The sequence below is a fragment of the Maniola jurtina genome, chromosome 7, assembly GCF_905333055.1.
Source record: "Maniola jurtina chromosome 7, ilManJurt1.1, whole genome shotgun sequence".
Taxonomy (NCBI): Eukaryota; Metazoa; Arthropoda; class Insecta; order Lepidoptera; family Nymphalidae; genus Maniola; species Maniola jurtina.
In genome coordinates, this window is record NC_060035.1 from 587,777 (window position 1) to 600,698 (window position 12,922).

At 37.4% G+C, this 12,922-nt stretch overlaps 1 protein-coding gene across 1 annotated transcript; it reads left to right on the plus strand.

The window, feature by feature from the left end:
• The first annotated feature begins 1,117 nt into the window (after positions 1 to 1,117).
• Positions 1,118 to 11,183, plus strand: LOC123866697 (peroxidase-like). Its single transcript, XM_045908375.1, has 12 exons — positions 1,118 to 1,299; positions 3,015 to 3,154; positions 3,515 to 3,679; positions 4,138 to 4,325; positions 4,973 to 5,177; positions 5,699 to 5,896; positions 8,119 to 8,263; positions 8,873 to 9,023; positions 9,185 to 9,352; positions 10,154 to 10,352; positions 10,640 to 10,745; positions 11,072 to 11,183. Exons 1-12 carry the CDS (start codon positions 1,172 to 1,174, stop codon positions 11,181 to 11,183), a joined length of 1,905 nt encoding a protein of 634 aa, XP_045764331.1. The 5' UTR covers positions 1,118 to 1,171.
• The last annotated feature ends 1,739 nt before the right edge of the window (positions 11,184 to 12,922 follow it).

Here is a 12,922-nt window from a genome sequence, read left to right on the forward strand (position 1 = left end):
TGATTTCTAACACGCACGTGAACAGTAGGTATTTATTTTATATATAATTTTATTTTTTTATAAAAAAGTAGCGAGCAAATGGGCAGGCGAATTTCAACATAAATTCACGAAAAAAATCTTTAAAAGCCCAGCCAAAGTGCCCAGAAATAACAAAAACCTTTAAGTACAATTATCAAAAAAATGTACCTACTAGCAGTATCTAAATACTAATAATAATAGATTTTGTTTTTTCGTTTGTATGATCGAACTTCATATAAATGAACATAATTGACAAAACATTCTTTAAAACCCCGGCAAAGTGGTCTGAATGTAACAAAAAAATCTATTAGTTCAGATCAAAAAGTGTTTAAAAACTATTAAAGCATTTTTTGTATAAAATTATTGTTATTTGTTTTAATCGAAGTATCAATGATCATTGATCACACTATAGACTTTTTACATATAAAATATCCTGTCTTTCGTACAATGGTATAATGTATTAAAAAGATCTTCTTTGCTGGATTTATTCTGATATCTTGAACAACTATCGCTATATTTCAACAAATTAACTAAAAACAATGTTAAAACTATATACGTACATAATATTATATAAACCTTCCTTTAGAATCGCTCTATCTATTGATGAAAATATATCCGTTGCATAGTTTAAAAAGATCTAAAAAGATCGAAGCGATGTTGTTTTATACTATGTAGAGATAGAGATAATAATAAGTCGGAAGTTTTTGTTAAATTATAAATAAATCAATATTCTTAGGCTGCCTGGGTATTAGTCTTGCAATATCTATGCTTCTATATAATAATATAAAGAGGTAAAGTGTAAGTTTGTTTGTAGGTGGGTTATCTCTGGAACTACTGAACAGATTTTGAAAATTCTTTCACCAATCGAAAGCTACATTATTCATGAGTAACATAGGCTTAACGTATATTTTTTTAATTAGAGACCTTATATTATTTTTCTCATACAAAATGTTTCTTAGTAAAAAGCGACTTTTTATCACACGACACTTCGCGCCGCTAGTGTGGTTTTTCGCTAACCGGTTTCAGGATATTAAGACGTCCGCTATCTTTGGATTAAAACTGTTAAATTAAACGGTCTTTGCCTCAGTGTGTAAGTGGATCGCGGGGAAAACAGTGTAAAATCATCTAACAATAACAACGAACTAATGTGATAATGTTTGTTTTATTTTTCGGTCTATTTGTCTGCGCGTGCGCCGCTCAGTCCGTGTTTTATGACTCGTATTCGGGAAATACTGTGTCCAATGAAGTAGTTAAAGGACATATCAAGCAAAATACTACATTGTAAGTTTGCTCATTGTTTTTTTATCATCATCATTATCAACCCATCGCCGGCTCACTACTGAGAACGAGTTTCCTCTCAGACTAAGATTGGTTCAGCCATAGTCCACCACGCTGGCCAAGTTCGGCTTGGCAGACTTCACACACTTTTGAAAATATTATAGAGAACTCTCAGGTATGCTCATGATGTTTTCCTTCATCACTAAAGCAAGTGACATGAAAAGTTAGAGGTGCTGCCTGGGATCGAACCCCAACCCCCGATCTTCCGAGGAGGCGAATGTAGGCTTTTATGGCATAGTATTATTAGTTTAAATTATTTGTTAACTAAGTGAACAAACTAAAATAATTATTATTAATCAAACACACGTTGATTACAACGTGTGTATAATTAATAATTATGTACAATTAAATGGAAATAATTAGGCATCAAAGTATCTAATAACTCGCTTATAGAACCAAGGTAATTAACGTTTGAATTAGAACAGCATTGAACCAATTAATTTTATTTTTGTTTTCGAGAACTTTTGTAAAGATCACGCACTTGCTCCTTGATAACAGACAATGTACAATAAAAAATATGATAGAAACATCGATGGATAGAATAATGTATTTTAGACATTGGGGGAACATTTGTATGGAAAACAGGGTTACCATCTGAAGTTCGATTTTAGCTTAAACTTTACTTAATATTATAAATGCGAAAGTGTGTCTGTCTGTCTGTCTGTCTGTCTGCTACGCTTTCACGGCTCAACCGCTGAACAGATTTTAATGAAAATTTGTACAGACTTAGGGTACATTCCGGGGAAGGACATAGGCTACTTTTTATCCTGGAAAAACAAACAGTTCCCACGGGATTTCCAAAAACCCATCCGCTTAACCGATTTGTATGTTTGGTACCGAGGTAGGTTGCGTCTCTGAATTAGGCAACTTATTATCCCGGAAAATCAAACAGTTGCCACGGGATCTTTAAAAACCTAAATCCACGCGGACGTAGTCGCGGGCATCTTCTAGTATACAAGATAAAGTTGAAAACTAAAACCAGATAGAAGTCGAGTGACATGATAAATCATCGGGCAATGAAATTTGGCATGCAGATAACTATTATGACGTAGACATCCCTTATGAAAGAGTTTTCTAAAATTCAACCCCTAAAGGGGTAAGCGAACCAGCGGGTGGCGAAGCTGAAGTGTAAATGGGTAGGACACATGGTTCGAAAACCGATAGATGTTGGGGTCCCAAGGTGCTAGAATGGCTAGCTCTAACCGGAAAGCGCAGCGTTGGAAGACCGCCTATTAGGTGAACGGGCGATATCAGGCGAGTCGCAGCGAGCCGCTGGATTCAGGCGGCGCAAGATCGTGGCGTGTGGAAGACCTATGTCCAGTCGTGGAGTCAATCGGTTGATGATGATGATAATGAAAAGGATAAAATAGGGGATTGAATTTTTTTTATATATATTTTTTATATAAAGAATATTAGCCATGATGCTAATCATGACTAATACTCCCCTTTCCCTCCAATTAAGCGTAAAGCTTGTGCTAGGAGTGGGTACGACAATAGTGCAACGGGTGGGGTTTGAACCGCCGACCTTTCGGAATTCAGACCGCTCTTCAACCGCTGAGCTATCGAGGCTATTTGTGTTGTCCACGTGTAAGAAGTCGCAGGCCAGTAGTAGCCAGTAGTTGTATATTTCTGCAATTTCAATGTGTTTTCCCATACAGTTGGTGCTTAAACGAACTGTTGCCATGTAACCCACTGGAGGGGAGGAGAGTGGATGGCTCGTGCAACAATCTGAAGAACCCCAATAGAGGGTCTGCCCACACGCCAATGCTGCGGCTACTTCCAGCCGAATATGACAAAGGTATTGTATAACAAAAAAAATATTAAAATGTATTTATTAATAATAAATAATTAATTAGTATTTTCAAAGTAAGATAGTAGGGTATCAAGCGAAAGTGTTTTACCTGCACATTCTAAATTAGATTTTCATTTATTTTTATGCATAATAGTTTTTGATTTATCGTGCAAAATGTCGAAAAATATACCTGAGTACGGAACTCTCGGTGCGCAAATCTGACTCGCACTTGGCCGGTTTTTAACCATAAAGCCGCTTGAAATATGTAACAAAGGACATTAATTTTATCACATAGGTAAAGTAGCAACGGATCGATGGAGCAAATTAAAGGCAATCCTGTAGTCAATTGGCCGGTTTTTTTTCCAGATTTTGAGCCTCGAAGAAGTAAAAATGGCGATCCCCTACCACTGCCGCGGAAGCTTCGAACCTGGTTCCTGCCAGAGGGTCATGTTCCAGACACGGCAATGACACAACTTCTTCCACACTTCTGGGTGTTCATTGTTTCGGACATGTTGTCTGTCCATGACACGGGTAAGACAAAAATATCGTCCTCATCATAATCATTATCATCAACTCATTGTTGGCACGAGTATTCTCGTAGAATGGTACAGGGCATCGTCCACCAGTGGCAAAGTGGCTTCACACACCTTTGAGAAGATTATGGAGAACTCTCAAGGATGCAGGCTTCTTCACGATGTTTTCCTTCACCGCTAAACAAGTCGCATTTTAATTCTTAAAACGCACATTACTTAAAAGGTAATCGGATATTTTGGATCCGCATCTATGAAAAGTTGGGGAAATGAACCGAAATAGTTTTAAAGCAAAGATAATATTGTAACCTTTCTGTACCTATATAAATATTTGATTCAAAATCGAAGGCGGAAAAAGTTCATGTCCGCAAAGCGGGCAATTATACCCAATTACCTTTGTATAGTCCCCTCGGACGAAGTAGCGGGTATAAGCTAGTATTGTAAAAATTATTGTTTTAGTAAATTACATACAGTGGAAGCCATACTGCTGCCAAGAGAAAGGGAAAACAGATAGCGCGTGCATTCCTATCAAGATAACAGATGATGATCCAGTACATCGATTCTCGTCTATTCGCTGCATGAACCTCACCAGACCCGAGAGCTTCCAGTCTAGAGGATGCTTGAGGAACAACACTACTCCTGAAAGAGTAAGTAATGGTCCCAGTGGTCGGCATTTCGAATTAAATATTTTTGAAAGGATGAAATCCGTAGCTCGATACCGTAAAACCTGCATCAATCATTATTACAATCGCAATTGTTGATATTGGCTAATTAATACTATTCTTGTTGCAACAATGCATTGTAGCCAATAGTGAGCGAGCGTCAACCAATCAGAGGTGATTGCGATCGTGACATTGCAGCTGTCATTCTACCGCAATCGAGCTACCGGTGTTTGACAACTAGTCAAATCAGTATCTTTTTACCAAACGTCAAAATACTCGCTTAGTATCCGAATTTCTATGAAATACTGGCATGTGTGATGTGACGTCACAATGATTTGACGTGCTTTTTTAGTTCAATCGTTACACTTAAAACTAACAAAGGACGCACCTCTAACTTTTCAGAGTTATGTGCGTTTAAGTAATTAGATATAACATGCTTTAACGATGTAGGAAAACATCGTGAGGAAACCTGTATTCCTGAGAATTGTTCATAATGTTCTCAAAAATGTGTGAAGATGGCCAAACTGCATTTGGCCAGCATAATAGACTACGGCCAAACCCCTTCTCATTCTGAGAGGAGACCCGTGCTCTTCATTGAGCCGGCAATGGGTTGATCATGATGAAATTTTCAGATTACGACCGCAACACCGCTTTTAGATTTGTCTCATGTGTATGGCAACAGTATGCAAGTTTTGAACGCCAAGGGAAGGCTGTTCGAGAAAGGGTTGCTCAAATTCGAAGTGTCTGGTGGAAAGATCTGGCCACCAAGTTCCAAGACCAATAAACATTTGTGCTTCCTGAACCAGTTGCCCCATGAGACGAGGTGTCATGATATACGTGAGTAAGATCTATATATGAGACTAACAGACCGCTCCAAATTCACCTCCACCTCCCTCCATCTCCCCCCACACCTGCTCCCTCATCTAACACTCCCACAACTTCCTCCAACATCTCCCCTTTTCTCCCCTCGCCACCACCTCCTCCACCTCTCCCATTCGCCACCACCTCCCCCATATCTATCCCATCTCCCCCACCTACCGCTTACCTTCCCCTATCTCCCCCTGCGATGCCAGATATTTAAAAGATACCAACAATCATAATACCTATCAGGTTCCTATGTTTTTGTTTTAAGTCGCATAATATTTTTGGAGCCATAGTTAGTTTTTCAAGCACTCGACTTACTATTTATTTGCCGCCGCTTTAAATATGACCCAATAAGAAATGCAACCTCTGTTTTCGGCCGTACCTTCATTGCTGAATAGCGTGCTCCTTGGAACTGGGGTAGAATCTTCCTACCCTAGTTTGTTTTGTTAATAACTTGGGGTAGAATTACAATAACAGATTTGGTTCTATTCCAGCGGAGTTAGGCGCGAACAGTGTCCTAGGCGTGAATCTATACCTGATCTGGACATGGAGACTGCACAATCGTATCGCTATGGAGTTGAGCAAAATCAACCCGTGCTGGGATGACGAGAGGACTTTCTTCACCACAAGGGACATGGTTATTGCTATCATCATGCAAATTTACTATTACGAACTGATGCCAGCTCTAATGGGTAAGGGAAGGAAAAGGTGACTGACCTATCTATCAACGAACAGCTAAAACTACCGGACATCCACTAAGAAAAGATTGTTGAAAATTCAACCCCCTAAGGGTTAATAGGGGTTCTAAAGTGTAGTCCACGCGGATGAAGTCGCGGGCACAAGCTAGTCTTTCATTATTGTACTTATCCTTCATAGTGGTCCATTTTAACTGTGAACCAAGGAGCCACTTCTCAATTGGATCGAACTTGGGATCGAACTTCCAGAAAAATAATTCCCGGCACTTACACTCAGGTATTATCTATCGAAGATTATGTAAATGATAGAAGAGCGTGAATTTGACCTACAATTCGCTCCAGCAATGCGCGAGACTTCAATAATTGTTTTTATACATGGCATAATATTGTACCTATATCAAATCTTTGAAAAGAGCAACCGACGAGTTTCTTGCTGGTTCTTCTCAGGAAAGGCATTCCGAACCAGTGGTAGATGCTTTTGACGATTCAAAAGAACTTGTAAAAGTCTAATTGAATAAAATAAATATTTTGAATTTTTGAATAATGCATTTTTTTCAAAAACTTCGAAGAGTTAGTAGAGTTTGTACATTTGTATATGACAAAGAAAGTCAATGAAACCTAAAAAAATTATGTAGGTAAAATTTAGGTCATAATAATACACAATGAAAAAATTTAATTAAAAAATTGTCGTTATTTTAAAAGTTTAAACGATCGCAGTCTTGCACTAAGTATTTGTACTTTTTTATGTTGAAAATGATATCATAATTCATGAATCATGATATTTACCATTATATGTGGAGTTGCGGAACAATTTAGATTGTATATAATGATAAAACTTATTTATATCCGTGTGTTAGTCAGTGTTTTTTTTTTCAGAGATCTTATGTATTTCCTTTCGTTTTATTTATTATATTTTATTCTAAAAATTGTTGGAAACTATAATAACAAAACTTTACAGTAGGTAGGTAGGTGTTAATACTTACCCAGCAAAGCCGTGCCTTCAACCGACTTAGCGTTTCTGACGTATAGAAACCTATCGGGCATGGGTTTAACAGGGCTCTCTCCGTCACTCGCTTCATACAAAAGTAGTTCCAATTTCATTTAAATATTAAGCAACCGAAGTGCATGAAATTTTGCAGACATATTCTAGACACTAATATCTGTGTCTGTGGTTTTCCAGATTTCTGTTAAAATATTCGGTTTCAAAGTTACGCGGTCTTAAAAATTCACATACAAATCTTTGAGCCCCTGTAATTTTAAAACTACATATTTATAGAAAAATCTAAAACACCACAGACACAGATATGAGTTTCTAGAATATGTCTGCAAAAATACATGGACTTTAGTTGCTTAATATTCAAATGAAATTGGAACTACGATTGTATGAAGCGAGTGACGGAGAGAGCCCTGTTAATACCGCTTCTATCATAGACTGCATCATCACTAACCACCAATCACTCCGCACTTGGCCAGCAAGGATTGTGACGTACATCTGTATTTGTATTTGTATTTATTTATTCTTCGTTTCAGACTTATAAAAGCACTTACGAAAGTCACAATACACTGAAAAAATAAGTCTACCAAATATGTAGGATCTAAATAATATCAAAATAACAATAGTAACAATAGTAAACTAATATTACGGGTACACAAGTAGGTACATAATTTTTAGCTTAGCTCGTTGAATAGCTTGTGCAGGGCTACATTTTCCATGCGTTTTTATCATCTATATAATCATTAATCTTATAATAACTTTTTTTAATTAAAATTTCTTTTATTTTACTTTTGAATTGCCTGTCAGAAAGATCGGTTATATCCTTTGGAATCATGTTGTAGAAGCGTATCGAACTGCCCATAAATGATTTAGTCGTTTTAGATAACCTGTATTTGTGTCCACTTAACTTATGTTTATTTCGTGTATTATAGTGATGAGAGTCAGAGTTCTTCTTATACGATGGTAGATGTTTCTACATCCTTCTCATTTTGCGATAAAAGCTTTGCTGAGCAATGGGTTGTGATGCTTATAATACGTAGCTGTCTTTTTACGCCAAATTATATACTTTGTTTTGCTTTTATTTATGTTTCTGTTTTTTTTTCATGTACCAAAATTGCAGTATAATAATTTAAGTTACACTGTACTGTTATCTGTACAGTTTGTGTGGCGTAAAACAAAATAAAAGTACTGATATTCTTTCATTCGTTCATACATTTTATTCCAGGCTACGAGAATCTAGTGGCAGATGGCGTAATCTCAGGGTACCCGGGCTTTAGGGATATGTACGACGAGACAGTACTCCCACAGATAACTCTAGAGATGCCGTTCGTTCTCCGATGGGCTCACACTATTCAGGAAGGAAACTTGAAGTTAGTTACTAATAAAATACTAGACTAGATGATACCTGGTGATGATGGATTTAGGTTTTTAAAAATCCTGTGAGAACTCTTTGCTTTACCGGGAAAAGTTGCTTATGTCAATTTTCGGGACGCAAGCTACCTCCGTACCAAAATTTATATAAATCGGTTTAACGTATCTTTGAAATTCCTAGGGGAACTCTTCGATACGATAATGCCTACGGATAACAAGTAGCCTATGTCATGTCCCCGGGGTGTAAACTAACTCTGTACTAAATTTCATCTAAATCGGTTTAACTGTTAGGCCGTGAAAAACTAACAGACAGACAGACAAATAGACAGACAGTATGTTTTAGTGATTTAGTATTTATCAAGCCCGCAATGTATAGCGTGCATACTCAGGGTCCATACCCCACTCGATACTACATTGAGACTGCGGCATCTATCTATGTAACGTTTGTTTACCTCTAGCGTCAGTCAAATGTTTCATTTGCAATACATTGCGATTTTTTGTGGTATCGTATCAGTCTTCGTTTTTGCTAGCATTTTATTTACACCCTATATTATAGCTTAATATAATATAATCTTCGATATGAAATTGAATAAGACGAATTTTTTCAGGATGTACGATACAAAAGGCAACTTCCTCAAGGAAACGAAATTAGTCAATCTAACACTCAGGACAGGATATCTAGATGATAATCTGGAATACATCACGCACGGCTCTTTCAGACAACCGAGTGGCAAGTTCGATTATGTAGTCGACCCAGATGTAAGTTTGCTCTTTTTGGGTTCTGTAGGTACCTCAAAAGGAAAAATGGAATCCTTATAGGATCACTTTGTTGTCTGTCTGTCTGTCCTGTCTGTCAAAAAAAAACTATAGCCCCGATTGCCATATCGACCTGGTCGCGAACTATATGTGTAACGTTTTAGATAGCAGAAACCGTCCTTGGTCCGCACCAGCTGGCTGCAGATGTGTTTTCCAGTGATTTAACCAAAAACAGATATTTTGGATTCCCACCATACATCAAGTACAGGAAGTACTGTTCTGGAAAAACTTATCGCACCTTCGATGACTTACTTGATGTCATTGACCCAGAGGTAAGCACATTTTAGGTATTCGCATGGTTCATAAAGGTAGGCACTTTGTATAATTATGCAGTTAAAAACCAGTTTAACTGAATGTTTCTATCTCTTCATTCAAGTCAATTTACCTGATTAAAGTTTAATGTTGAACTAAATAATATAATCATGGATAATAAATTTAAAACTGTTTTTGTGTTTACGTTTTAATATATTGTTATCACAACATATAAATAAGATGGAAAAAACTTTGAAAATAATTTAGTACAATTAAAATAAAAAAAAATCTTAAATTATTTATCCAAATTGGGTATCAAGGTACACTTTTGTTTGTCATATTGTGGAATATGTAAGACAATAATGTACCTAAATCTCAATCGATGTACCTTTCCTGTCAGGTACTGTAGATATAGAGCTTTTTTTCTGTCCAGTTCTTTTTTAGGGTTCCGTACCTCAAAAGGAAAAACGGAACCCTTATAGGATCCACTTTGTTGTCTGTCCGTCGTGTCTGTCAAGAAACCTGTAGGGTACTTCCCGTTGACCTAGAATCATGAAATTTGGCAGGTAGGTAGGTCTTATAGTACAAATACAGGAATAAATCTGAAAAACCTGAATTTGTGGTTATATTATGTACGAAAAAAATTAAAATATGTTTCAATTTTCAAAGTAAGATAACTTTACCAAGTGGGGTATCATATGAAATGGCTTTACCTATAAATTCTAAAACAGATTTTTATTTATTTTTATGCATAATGCGGAACCCTCAGTGCGCGAGTCTGACTCGCACTTGGCCGGTTTTTTTATTTTTTATTTCTACAGAGAGTAGAGCTCCTCAAAGAACGATACAAGAACATAGAAGACATGGATCTGATAGCTGGATTGTGGTTAGAGAAGTACGTGCCCGGCGGTCGAACCCCGTATACCTTCTACTGCATAGTGGTGGACCAGATGCTCAGGAGTGTGGTGTCTGATAGGCACTGGTACGAGCGACAGAACCGACCTAATGCTTTCACTTTGGGTAAATTTCCTTTCATCCTTTTTTTTAGTTTCTAGACCAGCAATTGGCTGAAATCAGACCTGCAAGTGATGATGCAGCTAAGATGGACCTATTCACTCTTGACTTCAACCTTCTATGATGATGTACGATGTACGGAACCCTTCATGTGGGAGTTCAACTCGCACTTGACCTTATTTATCTTTGTCAAAGAGATACCTACAGGGGCTTAAAAATGAAAGGTCTCAAATTCAGTTCCTGGGTGAGTCAATTCGAAAGGTTTTTATGAATATTAATTTTTATATTTTCAGAGCAACTTCTTGAAATTAGAAAAGCATCAGCGGCTCAAATGCTATGCGCTGTGGGTGACAAAGTAACAAAGATACAACCACATGCCTTCTATTTAGCTGGACCTGGGTAAGATATTGAACTCTTTAAACTTCGATGGTGAAATTTAAATGTTTTTTTTTTTAATTATTTAACACCAATAACTTCCATACAATTATGACTATAAAGTGTACAAATTCACTGTAGTATGGTGGTCCATTACAGGGGCACGTATGAATGAAAATAACCTAACATGCACTAATCTAAAGTACCTATTACAATTTTTTTTTGAAATAACAGAAAGCACAACATTTTACCGACCTAATACCTAGTTTTAGATACGAAGCTAAGTGAATCGCCATTGGAAAGCAAACTTTTCGAGTCAAAATAATATTATTGTCTGTATGTCTTTCCAGAAATGAAATGCGTAGCTGTGAGAAAATCAACAAGATAAACCTATGGGCGTGGAAGGATGCAAGCTGCGAACCGAAGAATCCATTTAGTTTTGATTTTGTCAGTAATATATAGTTAAAATAAAGGTTAGGTACTTTTATAAACAGTTAACATAATAAATATTTTACTCTACGTATGTTCTATCTTTTTCAGAAAATAATTATAGATGACAGAATAAGTTATTATATTATATCGGACCCTCCCACTACTACGCATACTTATTGCCCCCCCCCCCCTCCCCGCGCGCGTCATACCCTGATTGCCATGTCGACCTGTCGCGAACTATATAACAGGCTTGTCTGTTATGGCAGATGCTTGGTTTGATTTCAGCGACGTAACGCCTGCTTTTTAACCCCCGACCCAAAAAGAGGGGTGTTATAAGTTTGACGTGTGTATCTATGTATCTGTCTGTGGCATCGTAGCTCCTAAACTAATGAACCGATTTTAATTTAGTTTTTTTTGTTTGAAAGGTGGCTTGATCGAGAGTGTTCTTTTAAGCTTAATCCAAGAAAATCGATTCAGCCGTTTGAAAGATATCAGTTTTTTTTTAGTTAATGTAACCTTCACTTGTCGGAGGTGTTATAAATTTTTAATTTACACTTGTATGGCCAACAATCTGTTTGAGCCAAAAAATACGTAGGTATGTATATAGTTCTGGTGTTTGATCTGCACTTCAACCTAAACCCAATTTAACATGAAACTAATTATGCCGTTAAATTACAAAGAACTCGTAAGAAGCTGGTTTTGAGACAAAGAAATTACTTAATTTATTCTCGAGCGCTCGCTCGGAGATCATTGTATCCACTCGCGTGTGAAATTGATCCTGAACTCATTAAGGAATTCGCATATTGACTTTTGAAAGGGAGATCTTAGGAATGAGAAAATTAAGGATGTTTTTATAGATATAAGGCACTATAATCACATGTCATTCACATCTCACTTATATTATAAAGGCGAAAATTTGTATGTGAATTTGTGCGTGCGTGCGTGTGTGTGTGTGTGTGTGTGTTTGTGTGTGAGTGAGTGTGCGTGCGTGTGTGTGTTCGTGCGTGCCACTTGCGTGCGTATTGTGTGCGTGCATGCGTGCATGTTCACCTTATATTTTGCTATAATGGTAAAGGAAAATGGCGAGGAAACCTGCATATTATCTGGATTTCTCCATAACCACCAATCATGGTTTTCGGATTTATTCCTTTACTTGTGCTATAAGACCTACCTACCTGCCTTTCATGATTTTAGGTCAACGGGAAGTACCTTATAGGTTTTCTTGACAGACCCGACGCACGGACGGACGGACGGACAGACATACAAACAGACAGACAACAAAGTGATCCTATAACAGTTCCATTTTTCCTTTTGAGGTACGGAACCCTAAAAAAAAGGTTTTTCTCATGCGCGCAGAGTAAAAACCCGTCTATGTTGACACTAACATAATCCATGGTTTACGGCGCAATATTTCTTCGGAGCGAGTTTAATATTTGGCCTGATCCCCACTGAATGCGGACTCCGCGATATTAACTGTGGACCCACGGTATTGAGACTAATCGCAGTTTTATTGACGCCGGGTATGAAATGTTATGAATAGCACCATATTTAAGGGTCTATGCAGACGATCTGCAAGCTAACTGAAAAAATTTGGTCAAGAGTCAGACTTATACACGAGAAGGGTTCCGTACCATTCTACCAAAATAATCTTTTTTCATAGCAACCATTTTTTTTTAATAGTGGCAATCAGTCTATTTGCATCCACTGCAGGACAGGCTTTCCCAAGAACGCACCACCACACACAATCCACCGCCTTTCTCAACTACCCA

Coding starts and splice junctions, on each gene's coding strand:
- LOC123866697 (XM_045908375.1), top strand. CDS start 1,172: ATGTTTGTTTTATTTTTCGGTCTATTTGTCTGCGCGTGCGCCGCTCAG. Junction 3,155..3,514: donor TCCAGCCGAATATGACAAAG/GTATTGTATAAC, acceptor TTTTTTTTCCAG/ATTTTGAGCCTCGAAGAAGT. Junction 10,353..10,639: donor ACCTAATGCTTTCACTTTGG/GTAAATTTCCTT, acceptor TTATATTTTCAG/AGCAACTTCTTGAAATTAGA.